At 42.9% G+C, this 14,879-nt stretch overlaps 1 protein-coding gene across 1 annotated transcript; it reads right to left on the bottom strand.

The window, feature by feature from the left end:
* Positions 1–514: 514 nt before the first annotated feature.
* Positions 515–9,056, bottom strand: LOC311127412 (serine/threonine-protein phosphatase with EF-hands 2-like; the record flags this gene model as incomplete). Its single annotated transcript, XM_084159260.1, has 15 exons — positions 515–720; positions 1,527–1,614; positions 1,711–1,874; positions 2,343–2,449; positions 3,324–3,466; positions 3,677–3,862; positions 4,213–4,569; positions 4,918–5,067; positions 5,736–5,772; positions 7,497–7,663; positions 7,787–7,833; positions 7,948–8,062; positions 8,293–8,468; positions 8,721–8,775; positions 8,931–9,056. The coding sequence occupies 15 exons, from the start codon at positions 9,054–9,056 to the stop codon at positions 515–517; spliced, it is 2,124 nt and encodes a 707-aa protein (XP_084015386.1).
* Positions 9,057–14,879: the final 5,823 nt, after the last annotated feature.

Here is a 14,879-nt window from a genome sequence, read left to right as displayed (position 1 = left end):
TAGTCAAGTAAGCCCCCAAATCTTTTCAATCTTTTTCTGACGATGTTGCATCTTTTCTCAGTGGCTCTCAGTATCTGTCCTTTTGGAGATGCTGGAAATGGGTCCATTGATTTGAATTAGATTCCCTGTTTTATAGTATATTTTCTCTAGAAGTGGGTATCAAGAGTGGTTCATCCCCCTCCTTTCACTAGCATTCATGTTGTCCCTCCCCACAGAGCATGGTGGAGCACCATGAGGCTGGCAAGCAAGACTACTGTTCATGTATCAGCAGGTCGGCTGGAAGCCCTTGTCCGATCATACTGTTGACCCTCTCCAGGGCTAGGCCATTGATTTGAATGGGTAGATTCCAGTTGGTAGTAATATACTGTATTTCCTCTTGAAGTGCTTTATCAGTGGGTCGTCATCTCCCTTGTTGCAGTAGGTCGGCTGGAAGCCCTCCTATGGTACTGTTGACCATTGATTTTAATGAGTAGATTCCAGTTTGTAGTAATATATTTCCTGTTTAAGTTGTGTGTCAGTGGGGGTCACCACCTTCATTCTGCAGCAGGTCTCCTCCCACTAGCCGGAAGGCCTCCATGAACTCGTTGATGTCTATGCTGCCGTCTTTGTTGAAGTCGATGGAGACGGCCAGGTCACTGATGGCCTCGTCACTGATCTCTGTCTGCAGATGAGAGCTCAGCAGCTTCCACGTCTGACGGAACTCTTCAAACGAGATCAGACCTGGGAGACAATTAAATAGAATTGTGCTTTATATTTTAGATCATGGGCTCTATTCAATCCGCATCACGGAAGTGCAGCTTTAAAGCGTGATTGAAATGTAAATGCAATGTTCCCGCGGAGACTGCATTCACGGTAAACACTGCATATGTCGACTCAATCTGGAGTGACCTTTACATTTCTATTGTGGAATCTGTGGTCACTTCAGTTTCACAGGTTGAATAGAAATGTGTCCTTTTGCTCTGAAACCTGGCTTCTTATGATTTGTACTCAATCGGATAGGTTTATTTAACATGTAAGATACATAGCCCACAGATCAGACAAGAAAAATAAAGTCCATCAGGTCTATGTGTTCTGATGTGTGCCTGTGTAACAAAGTTGGATTTGTAACCTCACTCCCCAGCTTGAAATGTCTCCAGTTGCCGTATCGATTCTCTAGCTTTTCTATAGTGTAATTGGTCAAGGGATGCGATCACTAGTGTTTGCGCAAGGCAGAGGATCTGAGATCGAGTACCAGCAGTGTGGGCTTGTGTGGAAAGAAAATATAACCTACTGTTAAGCAAGCACAACGTCTGTTACACCTGTGTGTCTGTTGTCCCTGTAGGTGTCCTATGCTGGTGACACATCCAATTTTCCCTCTGGGGATCAATGTTCAATTACTCTTTGTTTTCAATGGAACATCATATTGAGCTTGTTAGTAATAAGCTCTCTATATGTTATGACAGAGGGGCCTGAGAGGCTTGAGAAAGGTAATGTACGTAAAACACAACAGGGCAGGTATCTGGGCCAAGCTGATTATTATTACTCACCTGAGTTGTCTGTGTCTATGATCCTGAAGATGGTCTCCAGGTTGGAGTGGTGCTTATACATGGTCTCAAGCAGACTGGCATTCGAGAGCTGGTCGATAAAAGGCAGCGACCAGGAATTTTGTTAGGTGCTTGTTTACTCTTTTTTTTATTTGTGTGTTTACGTTTGTGTGTTAGTCAACCTCACCTCTGTGTTGGGCTCGGTGATGGCCAGTTCTCTGAACCAGAGCTGGTAGTCCAGCATGCCATCCAGAGTGTCTCCCACTAGCTGAGACCGCAGCACCCTCCAGGGTAGACCCAGCCTCAACACAGCCTCCATGGCACAGGCCCAGTGGCCCAGAGAGATCAGCCCTGAGAGACCACACCACACAGCCATGACAGAGACCATGCAGCAGTCACAGTCAGTCTCAAACTGCTACACTAACCCTAACCCTTCAGGGTAAACCCAGCCTTAACACAGCCACAGAGAAATCAGCCCCGGGAGAGAGACCAGGCCATGCAGTGATCACACAGATAAACACATAACACTGACAGACTTTACAGCATAGAGAAGTTTTATCTATATGCTATACTGGGCCATAAAGACACTTAATCATCACTGAGAGCGATGCAATAAAACATTATTTGATGTTGACACACCATTCAGTGTCCATTGTGAACCTTTATGTTTTTAAGACTGCTAAATATACTGTTGCCATTAAAGCCACTAGATGGTGATGAATAGACAACATGCTATAATGTATTCATAAAGTACTAAGGGGGAACAGAGGTTCCTGGTAGTTGTGATATGAGTGAAACGGTGAGTGCGTGGTTCAGTACCTGTATTTTCCGGGTCGTACTCCTGAAAGGAACTGATAAGGTCTGACTTGTGTGCAAACAGCTTCTCCCTCAAAGCCCTGAGAGCTGAACGCTCAGTCCGCCCAACACTGAAAACACAAGGCATCAACCACATCACACATAGTGGATAACATGTCTGAGGTATACAAGGAATTAATTGCATGGTTTTTAGTGAAGTACAGTATGTGTGAGATATCAATTATCAGACATATCACACACATCTGAGTTAATCTTCTTTTAGTCTGATATTCAATTGTTCAGAGTACCGTGAAATGCTTACTTACAAGCCCTTAACCAACAATGCAGTTCAAGACATAGAGGTAAGAAAAAATTTACTAAATGTTATTTTTTTTACACAATAAAAGAATGAGGCTATATACAGGGGGTACTGGTACCGAGTCAATGTGCGGGGGTACAGGTTAGTCGAGGTAATTTGGGTAAAGTGACTATGCATAGATAATAAACAGCGAGTAGCAGCAGTATAAAAACAAAGGGGGTCAATGTAAATAGTCCGGGTGGCCATTTGATTAATTGTTCAGCAGTCTTATGGCTTGGGGGTAGAAGCCGTTAAGGAGCCTTTTGGTCCTAGACTTGGTGATCTGGTACCGCTTGCCGTGCAGTAGCAGAGAGAACAGTCTATGACTTGGGTGACTGGAGTCTTTGACAAGTATTTGGGCCTTCCTCTGACACTGCCTAGTATATAGGTCCTGGACAGCAGGAAGCTTGGCCCCAGTGATGTACTGGGCCGTACGCACTACCCTCTGTAGCGCCTTACGGTCGGATGCCGAGCAGTTGCCATACCAGGCGGTGACACAATGGTTGCGTTTACACAGGCAGTCCAATTCTGATCTTTTTCCCAATTATTGGCAAAGAGCTGATCTGATTGGTCAAAATACCAATGGAGAAAAAGTGGAGAAAAATATCAGAATTGGGCTGCCTGTGTCCCAGAGTCCCCTATGTTACCTTTGTCTCAGTGTGAGCTCCCTGGTAGCCCTGTTGGCCTGGTACTGGATGAAGTGAGGCACCAGGTCAGGACCCATCCTGATGTACGCTCCTCTGTTGCTTCCCACCTCATAGTAGTTAGATGCAGAAAATATGGTTAGGACCTAGAGAAAGAGAAAGAACAAGCATTATTGAAAGGTTAGATTTTGCTTTATATCTCAAAGCTATTTTGCCTACTCTTAGAGGATTTGATCAAACACTCACAGTTTGTATTCCTTTTTCAAATAGATGGCGGCAATAATTATTTTTGCTACAGTTTACTGCATATTTAATTCCCTTTTGATTGTGCTCTGTCTATCTGTGGCCTTCCTCACCCTGCGGTTGTGGCAGAACTCGTAGCCCTCCTGCTTGCACTCATGTGAGCGTATGAGCAGCGTGAGGTTGTGACGTCGCAGGACCTCTTCTGTCACGTCAGGACCCCAGTAACATCCTCCACCTCGCACCTCGTTGGGGACACAGCCATCCTGGGGCATGGGGTCGCTCCACAGCATGTCTACAATCTGCAGCCCAGACAGACAACACCAGGGTGCAGTTTCTAGTTAATACCACCACTAGGGGGATGGCCTTCCACTGTAGGCTTTCACTGGTTCTGTAGACTAACAATGTCCACCCAAATCAGTCTATTTATTGCTTTCAATCATCTTGGCTATTCTTCAAATAAAGGTAGAACTCAAATCAATTCCACCCCAGTATATAAACAAAAGTCAGCATTTAACTCCATCAGCTCCTGCTATCCTAATCCTTTCAGTCCAATATGGATCATCCTCCTAAAACATCACCAACTGTTATTTTGCCTTTAATCCTACTCTAACAAATAGATGTGACGTAAATGGTGTCTAATCTCAGTTACCTGTTTCCACTCGTTCCCGTACGACTCCAGCAGCTCTCCAGAGTCTGGGTCAGAGTCAGGGTCAGAGTTAGCCAGGGAGTTACGGAGGTCTCTGTAGGACTGGCTGAGTCCGGCCTGCCTGCGTCGCTCCTTCAGCTCCTCTTCTACAGAGCAGGTCACCCTGTTGTTCAGGCCCTGCAGGGAGCGACGCTGGACCTCGTGCCTGGTCCCTGTGCTGCTGCTGTGGGTCAGGGAGCGGACCCGGCGCCTGCTGCTGTCCACAGGCTTGGAGGTTGGGTCATCGTCTTCTAGATTGGAGTCCGTCATACCTGACCTGCTCTGCCTCTTCCTCTTGGGAGGCCGGAGAGCTGAAACATACTACAGACACAAGTATTGTCATGATCCATTCTACAATGAGCAATGCTGTACAAACATGATTAAACAATGAGCAAAGTGATCTGGGCATGCAATCAACTTAAGCTTCTCAACCAAGGAGACCCACTATATATTTAGGTTTAGGGATATTTAGGGATCCACTATTTTGGGGTTTTCATTACACCTATCTATACTAAGGCTAGAATAGACTAAGAGGATTCATCAATAAGTGTCTAATTGATGCTCAGCTACATTTAAGTAATGTGGGTGAACTAAAGAGAATGGTTCTGTGAGGTCATACTTTGCTACAGGTCAACTATTCCTTTAAGCGAGGGGTTAGTGAGGTTTTACTTTGTGTCTGTCCACCCTGGATATGAGGTGAAGGTCCGTGGTGTCTGAGATACCGCCGTGCAGAACCAACACCTTGTGGTCAATTACTGTCGCCAGGGGCAACCAGCTAAAGATCTTCTGGAGAAGCTTTAGAATCTTCTTGCCATGAAGCTAAGCACAAACCAAGCGACAGCAATGTCGATCAGAATATTTCTTATTATGCATACGTTAATATAAGATTCAACATGTCAGCGTCAGTGATTATATTGAAAACTATGAGGCCTATGCAGTGCTATTTCTTTCCTTTTGGGATACACACTATTCCCACATCAAATACAGTAGGTCTTAAATCAAGAACTGAGTGGATGTGGATGGTGTTATCTACCAACAGTTAATCCATTGGCTACTGTAACCATGTAACCTAAAACAAACAGGTCTTCCTGACTAACTGGGTCAGTGTGCTGGCTATTTAAGACTGACTGACTGACACACGTACACAAAGATAGAGAGAGAGGAAGAGAGAGTCACGAAGAGTCACACAGTTGACGGAGAGGAAAATCCTGTAATCTCCTTAGACAAGAGGGAGAGTGACCCACATTACACACTGACATAGATAGGCTTGATATAAGTGGACTCTGATCACTGGTAAACGTAATACTCAGGAAGATGACATGATTCTGATTAGCAGAATAAACTACCTATGGTGAGGTTAATCTAGGTCAAATAATTGGACTGCTCTGGGAAAATTATAGTTTTTTAAAACACTTGGTTTGGGGTTGTGAGGCAAAGCAATTTGAACAGTTATCCAATGTTATAGAATGACACAAGGTGAGACCTACCCTGTATTTTCCAAGCACCTCTTTGGTGAAGCCATATCTGGGGGAAAATAAAAGTGTGTTGAATTATGTTTCTACTGGGGAGTACCAGAGAAGAAGAGATTTTTTATTATTATTATTATTCCAGCAACATAAGACACTTCCAGTACATACAGTTTAAAATACTACATGACATTACATTTCATAACACCTTACCCAACACATTCAGGCCACCACTCCATCATCCATCACCACATACACTACCATTCAAAAGTTTGGGGTCACTTAGACATTTCCTTGTCCTTCTTGAGACTAGTTGAGTATCTGGAGCATCAGCAATTGTGGGTTCGATTACAGGCTCAAAATGGCCAGAAACAAAGAACTTTCTTCTGAAACTCGTCAGGTCCTCAACTGGCAGCTTCATTAAATAGTACTCGCAAAACACCAGTCTCAACTTCAACAGTGAAGAGGTGGCTCCGGGATTCTGACCTAGGCAGAGTTGCAAAGAAAAAGTCTGGTGTCTGTGTTCTTTTGCCCATCTTAATCATTTTTTTTTTTTGGCCAGTCTGAGATATGGCCTTTTCTTTGCAACTCTGCCTAGGTCAGCATCCCGGAGCCACCTCTTCACTGTTTTTAGTTGAGACTGGTGTTTTGCGGGTACTATTTAATGAAGCTGCCAGTTGAGGACCTGTGAGGTGCCTGTTTCTCAAACTAGACACTCTAATGTATTTGTCCTCTTGCTCAGTTGTGCACCGGGGCCTCCCACTCCTCTTTCTATTCTGGTTAGAGCCAGTTTGCGCTGTTCTGTGAAGGGAGTAGTACACAGCGTTGTACGAGATCTTCAGTTTCTTGGCAATTTCTCGCATAGAATAGCCTTCATTTCTCAGAACAAGAATAGACTAACGAGTTTCAGAAGAAAGTTCTTTGTTTCTGGCTATTTTGAGCCTGTAATCGAACCCACAATTGCTGATGCTCTAGATACTCAACTAGTCTCAAGAAGGCCAGTTTTATTGCTTCTTTAATCAGCACAACAGTTTTCAGCTGGGATTGCAAAAGGGTTTTCTAATGATCAATTAGCCTTTTAAAATGATAAACTTGGATTAGCAAACACAATGTGCCATTGGAACACAGGACTGATGGTGGCTGATAATGGGCCTCTGTACGCCTATGTAGATATTCCATTAAAAATAAGCCGTTTCCAGCTACAATAGCCATTTACACCATTAACAATGTCTACACTGTATTTCTGACTTGATGTTATTTTAATGGACAAAAAATTGCTTTTCTTTCAAAAACAAGGACATTTCTAAGTGACCCCAAACTTTTGAACGGTAGTGTACCTCTCTGTTGATATCACATACATTATCAAGCATGTTATCCAGATACTGACTGTTAGCACTTGGTTGTCTATAGCAGCTTCCCACCAGAATGGGCTTTAGGTGAGGCAGATGAATCTGTAGCCATATTACTTCAACAGTATTTAACACGAGATCCACTCTAAGTTTTACAGGAATGTGGTTCTAAATATAAACGGCAACACCTCCATCTTTGGCATTTCCGTCTTTTCTGTAGATGTTATAACTATGTATTGCTACCACTGTATCATCAAAGGTATTATCTAAGTGAGTTTCAGAGAACTTTGTTGACGTGGGCTATCTTTAGCACTTTTCTGGGATGCTTGACTGTTTTCATTGCTTTACTGGGATGCTTAGCAGAAGTAGACATGCTTATGTTATGTATGTTAGTGCAGGGATTATACTGTACATACAGTATGTCTGATAGTACCTTAGGTTAACGATGTGGTCCTCGTGGTTGCCTCTGTTCAGATGGACATCATTAGGATAGACCAGGAGGAAGGAAAACAGGATGAGGAGGATCTCCATGGAATTTTTTCCTCGATCCACAAAGTCTCCATTGAAGACATAAGGCTTCTCAGACGATGGTAAACCATTCTGATCAGGATAGGTAAGTACATGTCAAATACTTCTTAAAGAAAGCTTAAATTAGTTTGCATTCATTATGAATGAGATGTCATGTGAATTGTGGTGGTGCATTGACAAAAAAGTGGCATCCACCTTGTAGAAGACCAACAAAAGATCCTCAAGATGCCCATGTAAGTCTCCTGTTGGGAGGGAGAGGGTTTACCAGTGAGTGACAAGTTGGTAAAACATAAGAAGCAATAAAGCTATACAACCAGTGAATTGTTTAAAAGCCTTATGTGTCATTATGTTTCTACCACAGATGGTGATCTCCTTGCTGTGGCAGGTGGAGATCTGACTGATGTTGGGGAGGATCCTCAGCAGCCTCCAGGTCTCCCCAAGGAGCTGAAGGACATAGCGAGAATGGAGCTGCTACTGGGAAAAACAGACAGGGAAGAACAGAACGCTTGAGGGAAAACGAGAAGTGAGAGGGAAGTTTATTAGTAGAAAGTCAACAGAAGAGGGCAGTCAGCAGAGAAAACTACCATGGTGGCAAGCCTCTGCCCAACAGTTGGTGGTAGAATGGAGGTTTGGCACATGGAGGCTGCTGATGGCCCTCACTACGGTTGCTTGCTGGATCACTTGTGAGTAGGAATACCTACTTGTTTGTTCTTGAAGGCCTCCACCAGCTCAGCTGCGTTGGAAAATGTTATGGGGAAAGAGAGGTGGGGACCAGAGTACAGCTCTGGTACCTCAATGCTCTTGTAGCAGAAGTACCTCTCCCAATCTACATTACGGCAGATGTTGTTCTCACGGAAGATGTGTGAGATCAGGTTCCCTAAGATGGAGATAGGACACAGGTTTTTCAGAGGAGGTACTGTAGGCTATTAGTCAAATGAGCTAATGGGAGGAAAGCTAGGTTGCATCCCCAATGGCAACCGAGTATTCACTTTGTAGTTCACTACTTTTGACAAGGGTCCATAGGTAATGCACTATATGGACAATAGTGTGCCATTTGGGATGCATCCCTAATCTCATACACCTGACTTCTTCGGCTATAGCCTGGGGATGAAGTGAGAGGATTGCTTACTCTCACTGCTGGCTGGAGTGAAGTGATCCATGAGGTAGCCAAAGAAGTTGTAGAGCTGAGATAAAGAAGTAGAAGAAGAAGAAATAGAAGAAGAATAAAATAAATAATTCATTAAATCCTATTTGGAGAAAAAAAACTAAAAGAATCACATGGTGTCATATGAATGTGTAGTGTTCCCGCAATGCTGGGTATGTGTGTCTGGTGTCCCACCTTAATCTGATCCTGCTCTCCTGCATATTCGATGGACTGGAAGATGTTCCAGGTGCACCTGCGTCTCATCTCCAGCCGTGCCACGTACTGACGGTACCAACGTTGGATCAGGAGAGCTGCCCTCATGGCTGGAGGAATGAGTAGCGGGGGGAGAGAGCATATTACAACACATAGGCACTTACAGTATGTGATCCCTGTGGGAGTTGAACTCACAACCCTCTTGTTGCTATCGCGATCCCATTAACAAAAGAACACACAGGTTTACCGTGCAAATCTAGCTAGCTATCATTATTGGACCCACTGTATCTTTAGTTGTTTCACTTCAGTTATTTCTGAAAAGCAGTATTACAGCTATTTGTAGCTTGTCTGAATGTCTGATACCCATCTGAGGAGTAATACAGCTATTCTTAGCTTGTCTGATGATATGGTTAACAGTAACTACTGGAACACTCAGTCATAGATTACAGATTCAGATCCTCCAATACCCCATAATGATCTGTAGTGATTTAGTCCTCGAGCGGAAGATTGACTGACTCACCTGTGGCAGCTTCACATCACGTTGCAGGAAACAAAGACACATAAACAAAGTACAAGTGTTAATCTTAGTTAATCAAGTGTTAATCTTGCACAGTATGTGATGATGATAATAACATCAATGTTAATTTTGAAAACAAAGTTGAATTAAACAAATGTTGAATTGTAAGACTTTACCTGGGACTAAGAGGCTGGCTGTAGGTAACAGAAAAACAAGACAGAGAAGATGAGTTCATTATTCTCTAGGCTAATCCAAACTGGTTTATAATGGTTTAATGGTTTATAGAGGTGGTAATACATGAGAAAAGCGTTTACTTCCTCTGTCGCGTTTCTTCAGCTGGTCTGATTTTGCAAAGCCACATCCCATGACCCTGTGTGAGGTACAATTGTAGTTATATATATTTTTTAAAATAGATGTGCATCTTTTCATTGAATAAGTTTACAAGCATTATTTCCGTGATTCAAAGGTGCATTTAATTAACTGCTCTGTGATTGATTAAGATTTGGACATAGACAATTGGCCTGGCAAGAATAGCTTGACATTATTGTCAACCAACAAAGCCATTAATTATCATATTTTACAACAATCTTCTCTATTTCAAGCAGTCAAATCCCCTCATCATACTAGAAAACTGCACCACAATTGCAAAATCCATCTTACCTGGCCAGGTTGCCTCTCCACGATGAGGTCTCTCCCTCAGTATTTTAGCACATCAGCAGCAAAGAGCTTATTCTTGTAACTCTTTACTGTCCTGTCAGCCTCAAGAACACGTTGAGAGAAGAGACAGGGATGTTTGAAGGATGTTTCAGATATATTTATTCCAACAGGAGACAGCCTGTTCCAGTTGTTTTTGTGATGATGGGTGGTACCTCTAGGTTGGTACACACAGGGCCTCGGTCATGCTCCAGGTATAGTATAGCTGGTAGTGAGTATCACCAAGTGTCTTCTTGGCCAAGCCCCGTGACCACTTAATCAAAACAACAAACCACAAGTGGATTAGGATTAAGCCTCACAGTCACTATGGCTGGCCTCTATACTGAATATATGGATGAAGGATCTGATAAAGGGCAAAAAATGGCAGAAATAAATATACAGTGCCTTCAGAATGTATTCATACCCCTTGACCTATTCCACATTTTGTTGTGTTACAGCCTGAATTCAAAATATATATATATATATTTTTCACACATCTACACACAATACCCCATAATGACAAAGTAAAAACATGTTTTTAGAAATGTTTGCACCTTTATTGAAAATGAAATAAATAAATATCTAATTTACATACAGTACGTATTCACACCCCTGAGTCAATGCATGTTAGAATCACCTTTGGCAGCGATTACAGCTGTGAGTCTTTCTGGGAAAGTCTCTAAGAACTTTGCACACCCGCAATGAATTCAAATCAAATCAAATGTATTGGTCACATACACATGGTTAGCAGATGTTATTGCGAGTGTAGCAAAATGCTTGTGCTTCTAGTTCCGACAGTGCAGCAATATCTAGCAAGTAATATCTAACAGTTCCACAACAAATATCTAATACACACAAATTTAAGTAAAGGAATGAAATAAGAATATATAAATATATGGATGAGCAATGTCATTGTCAGAGCGGCATAGGCTAAGATGCAATAGATAGTATACAATACAGTATACAGTGGGGAGAACAAGTATTTGATACACTGCCGATTTTGCAGGTTTTCCTACTTACAAAGCATGTAGAGGTCTGTAATTTTTATCATAGGTACACTTCAACTGTGAGAGACGGAATCCAGATTTTCCAAAAATCCAGAAAATCACAATGTATGAGTTTTAAATAATTTATTTGCATTTTATTGCATGACATAAGTATTTGATCACCTATCAACCAGTACGAATTGCAGCTCTCACAGACCTGTTGGTTTTTCTTTAAGAAGCCCTCCTGTTCTCCACTCATTACCTGTATTTACTGCACCTGTTTGAACTCGTTACCTGTATAAAAGACACCTGTCCACACACTCAATCAAACAGACTCCAACCTCTCCACAATGGCCAAGACCAGAGAGCTGTGTAAGGACATCAGGGATACAATTGTAGACCTGCACAAGGCTGGGATGGGCTACAGGACAATAGGCAAGCAGCTTGGTGAGAAGGTAACAACTGTTGGCGCAATTATTAGAAAATGGAAGAAGTTCAAGATGACGGTCAATCATCCTCGGTCTGGGGCTCCATGCAAGATCTCACCTCGTGGGGCATCAATGATCATGACGAAGGTGAAGGATCAGCCCAGAACTACACGGCAGGACCTGGTTAATGACCTGAAGAGAGCTGGGACCACAGTCTCAAAGAAAACCATTAGTAACACACTACGCCGTCATGGATTAAAATCCTGCAGCGCACGCAAGGTCCCCCTGCTCAAGCCAGCACATGTCCAGGCCCGTCTGAAGTTTGCCAATGACCATCTGGATGATCCAGAGGAGGAATGGGAGAAGGTCATGTGGTCTGATGAGACAAAAATAGAGCTTTTTGGTCTAAACTCCACTCACCATGTTTGGAGGAAGAAGAAGGATGAGTACAACCCCAAGAACACCATCCCAACCGTGAAGCATGGAGGTGGAAACATCATTCTTTGGGGATGCTTTTCTGCAAAGGGGACAGGACGACTGCACCGTATTGAGGGGAGGGAGGATGGGGCCATGTATCGCGAGATCTTGGCCAACAACCTCCTTCCCTCAGTAAGAGCATTGAAGATGGGTCGTGGCTGGGTCTTCCAGCATGACAACGACCCGAAACACACAGCCAGGGCAACTAAGGAGTGGCTCCGTAAGAAGCATCTCAAGGTCCTGGAGTGGCCTAGCCAGTCTCCAGACCTGAACCCAATAGAAAATCTTTGGAGGGAGCTGAAAGTCCGTATTGCCCAGCGACAGCCCTGAAACCTGAAGGATCTGGAGAAGGTCTGTATGGAGGAGTGGGCCAAAATCCCTGCTGCAGTGTGTGCAAACCTGGTCCAGACCTGCAGGAAACGTATGATCTCTGTAATTGCAAACAAATGTTTCTGTACCAAATATTAAGTTCTGCTTTTCTGATGTATTTTGCCCATGGCAAAAGTGTCCTCTGGGCATCCCCTGAAACCCACTGCCCTCTAACGGCAGCCCAAACCTTACTATTCCTGTTTTGGGGTGGGTCATTCCTTCTACCGCTCTGGCCACGTCCTCTGTGTTCTTGGCCTGTCTGCTAAATGGCATATTATTATTATTACTGTATACATCTAAGGTTGCTGTGGCCCCTTTCATTCCCCGCCAATAGATTAGGTAAGGCTATCAGTGGGTACTGGCCCCCTCCTACTCTCTCTCTCTCTCTCTCTCTCTCTCTCTCACTGCTTATTTCTCCTTTACACACCTTATGTATCTGTTTAAGCATGGATTCGAGTTTATCTGCGTCTAGATGTCCCTCAAAACCATACCTCTCCCTCCACCTGGTTACATAATGGAGATTTCTTCTATCCCTGGATTCCATTTTAATTACATCAAGTATTTCTCGTCCCCAGTAAATTCTGGGACCGCTTGTGAGGATTTGCCCCCCATGGTTGATACTGTTAAAAATCCCTTAGCCACCTCTTCTATATAACAAGTCAATTTAACAAGTAATTCAAAACAGCTTCACACAACAACACCTTGAATCACCCCTTCCTGTATATGTAATATTGACTAGTCCCCCAGAATTATCTCATACTTTACGGAGGATTACATCCCCACAATGTAATCTTGATAATTCCTGACAGTCTCATACAACAGGAATGGGTTCTCCCTCCTCTATACAACCACCTGGAATTATTCATAGATCTGACTTTTGAGCAAACATTAGGTCTCACACGTATACAACCTTACATGATTATTGGTTAACACCATCGGTAACCCGGAGTTTCTAAGGCTCCAGAACGGAAAGAGTTACAGCAAAATCTACAGTTGTTTGTGACTTTTGACTTTACTAATATTCTATTTCTCACACATGCTATTTTAATTCCTTCTGGTGTAGTTTTTGTATTTGTTTAACCCGGATTATTTGTTGACTGTTCTATAATCTCTTACAGGTTACATCCCATAGGTGTACTTTTAATAGTTCCTTCTATTTCAACACCAGGTAGTTTCTTTTGGTAATGGCCTATTACCGTGAATCGTTACGGACCCACCAACATTTCACTTAAAATGGCTACGCATTGATCAATTTGCTACTTTTCAATATTTTAGCAAGTTCTCAAATCAATTTCACCAAGTAATGAATAAAGACTGCTGACCTTATCCTTGCAGCCGAGATTCAATGTAGGTTTGGATTCCGTCACCGTCTCTGTCATTAATCAGGTGTCCTCTGGCCTGTTTTAACCCTTAATGTCAAAGGGCAGGACTTTCTATTTATGAATGTATCATTCGCCCGTCGACGGTTTTCAGAGTTACCTGGAATGACAGAAACAGGGTATTGGAGTCTGGCTCAGAAGGACCAAGCTGTTACGTGAATTATTTAACAAACTATTTCAGTGTCTCTGTGCGTCTCCCAAAAGGTTGTAAGTCTTTTGTGATTTAAGTAACGGCCAGAGTCCCGGTCTGCATAGTCAGAGATATTTATTCATTGAGAATTCTGCCATCACAATTTCAATGTCCATATTTTATACTCATACGTCATACAAAAGAAATCCCTCCCCTCTGTAGGCGGGCTGTAGTTTTCCACTCTAAAACTGCTCTACTGACCATCAGTTCACACACACACACATATACACACATGCATACACACATACACACACACACACACACACACACACACACACACACACACACACACACACACACATATCATACTCCCTGCATTACTCAGTTATTGCCGTTCTCACAATATTCTGCACCATGTTTTCATAACAGTTTCTCCCCTCCCTAAATTGGGAGGCCTCTTTATCTTAGTTTCTCACTTGTCTTTGTTGTCTGGCCTAACTCTTACTCACATTGCTAAATAGTGGCTCAATTCCATAGCCTTTACTGGTCCTACACTCACACATTTCTAACACATTATACACAGTTTCAGGGTGTAATAATTAGTCATTAATAATTAATCTATCAGAGTTACAGGCTTTTATGGCCAAGACTGGTCAAAGTGTGCATGTGACAACAATATCCCAAGAACTCCAGCAATCTGGCATGTATTGTAAGGTGGCAAGAAGGAAGCCATTACTCAAGAAAGTCCACCTTGAATCCCGTTTGAAGTGTGCAAGAAATCACTCAAGAGATTCTGTAGTCATGTGGAAAAAAGTTTTGTGGTCTGACAAAACTAAAATTGAACTTTTGGGCCTAAATGCAAACCCAACACGGCACATCACACAAAGAACACCATCCCTACTGTGAAGCATGGTGGCGGCAGCATCATGTTATGGGGATGTTTCTCATCGTC

Source organism: Coregonus lavaretus (genome assembly GCF_964263955.1).
Source record: "Coregonus lavaretus genome assembly, chromosome: 4".
Classification (NCBI taxonomy): domain Eukaryota; kingdom Metazoa; phylum Chordata; class Actinopteri; order Salmoniformes; family Salmonidae; genus Coregonus; species Coregonus lavaretus.
Note: the sequence above shows the minus strand (reverse complement) of the source record. Positions and strands in the feature narration are given on the sequence as shown.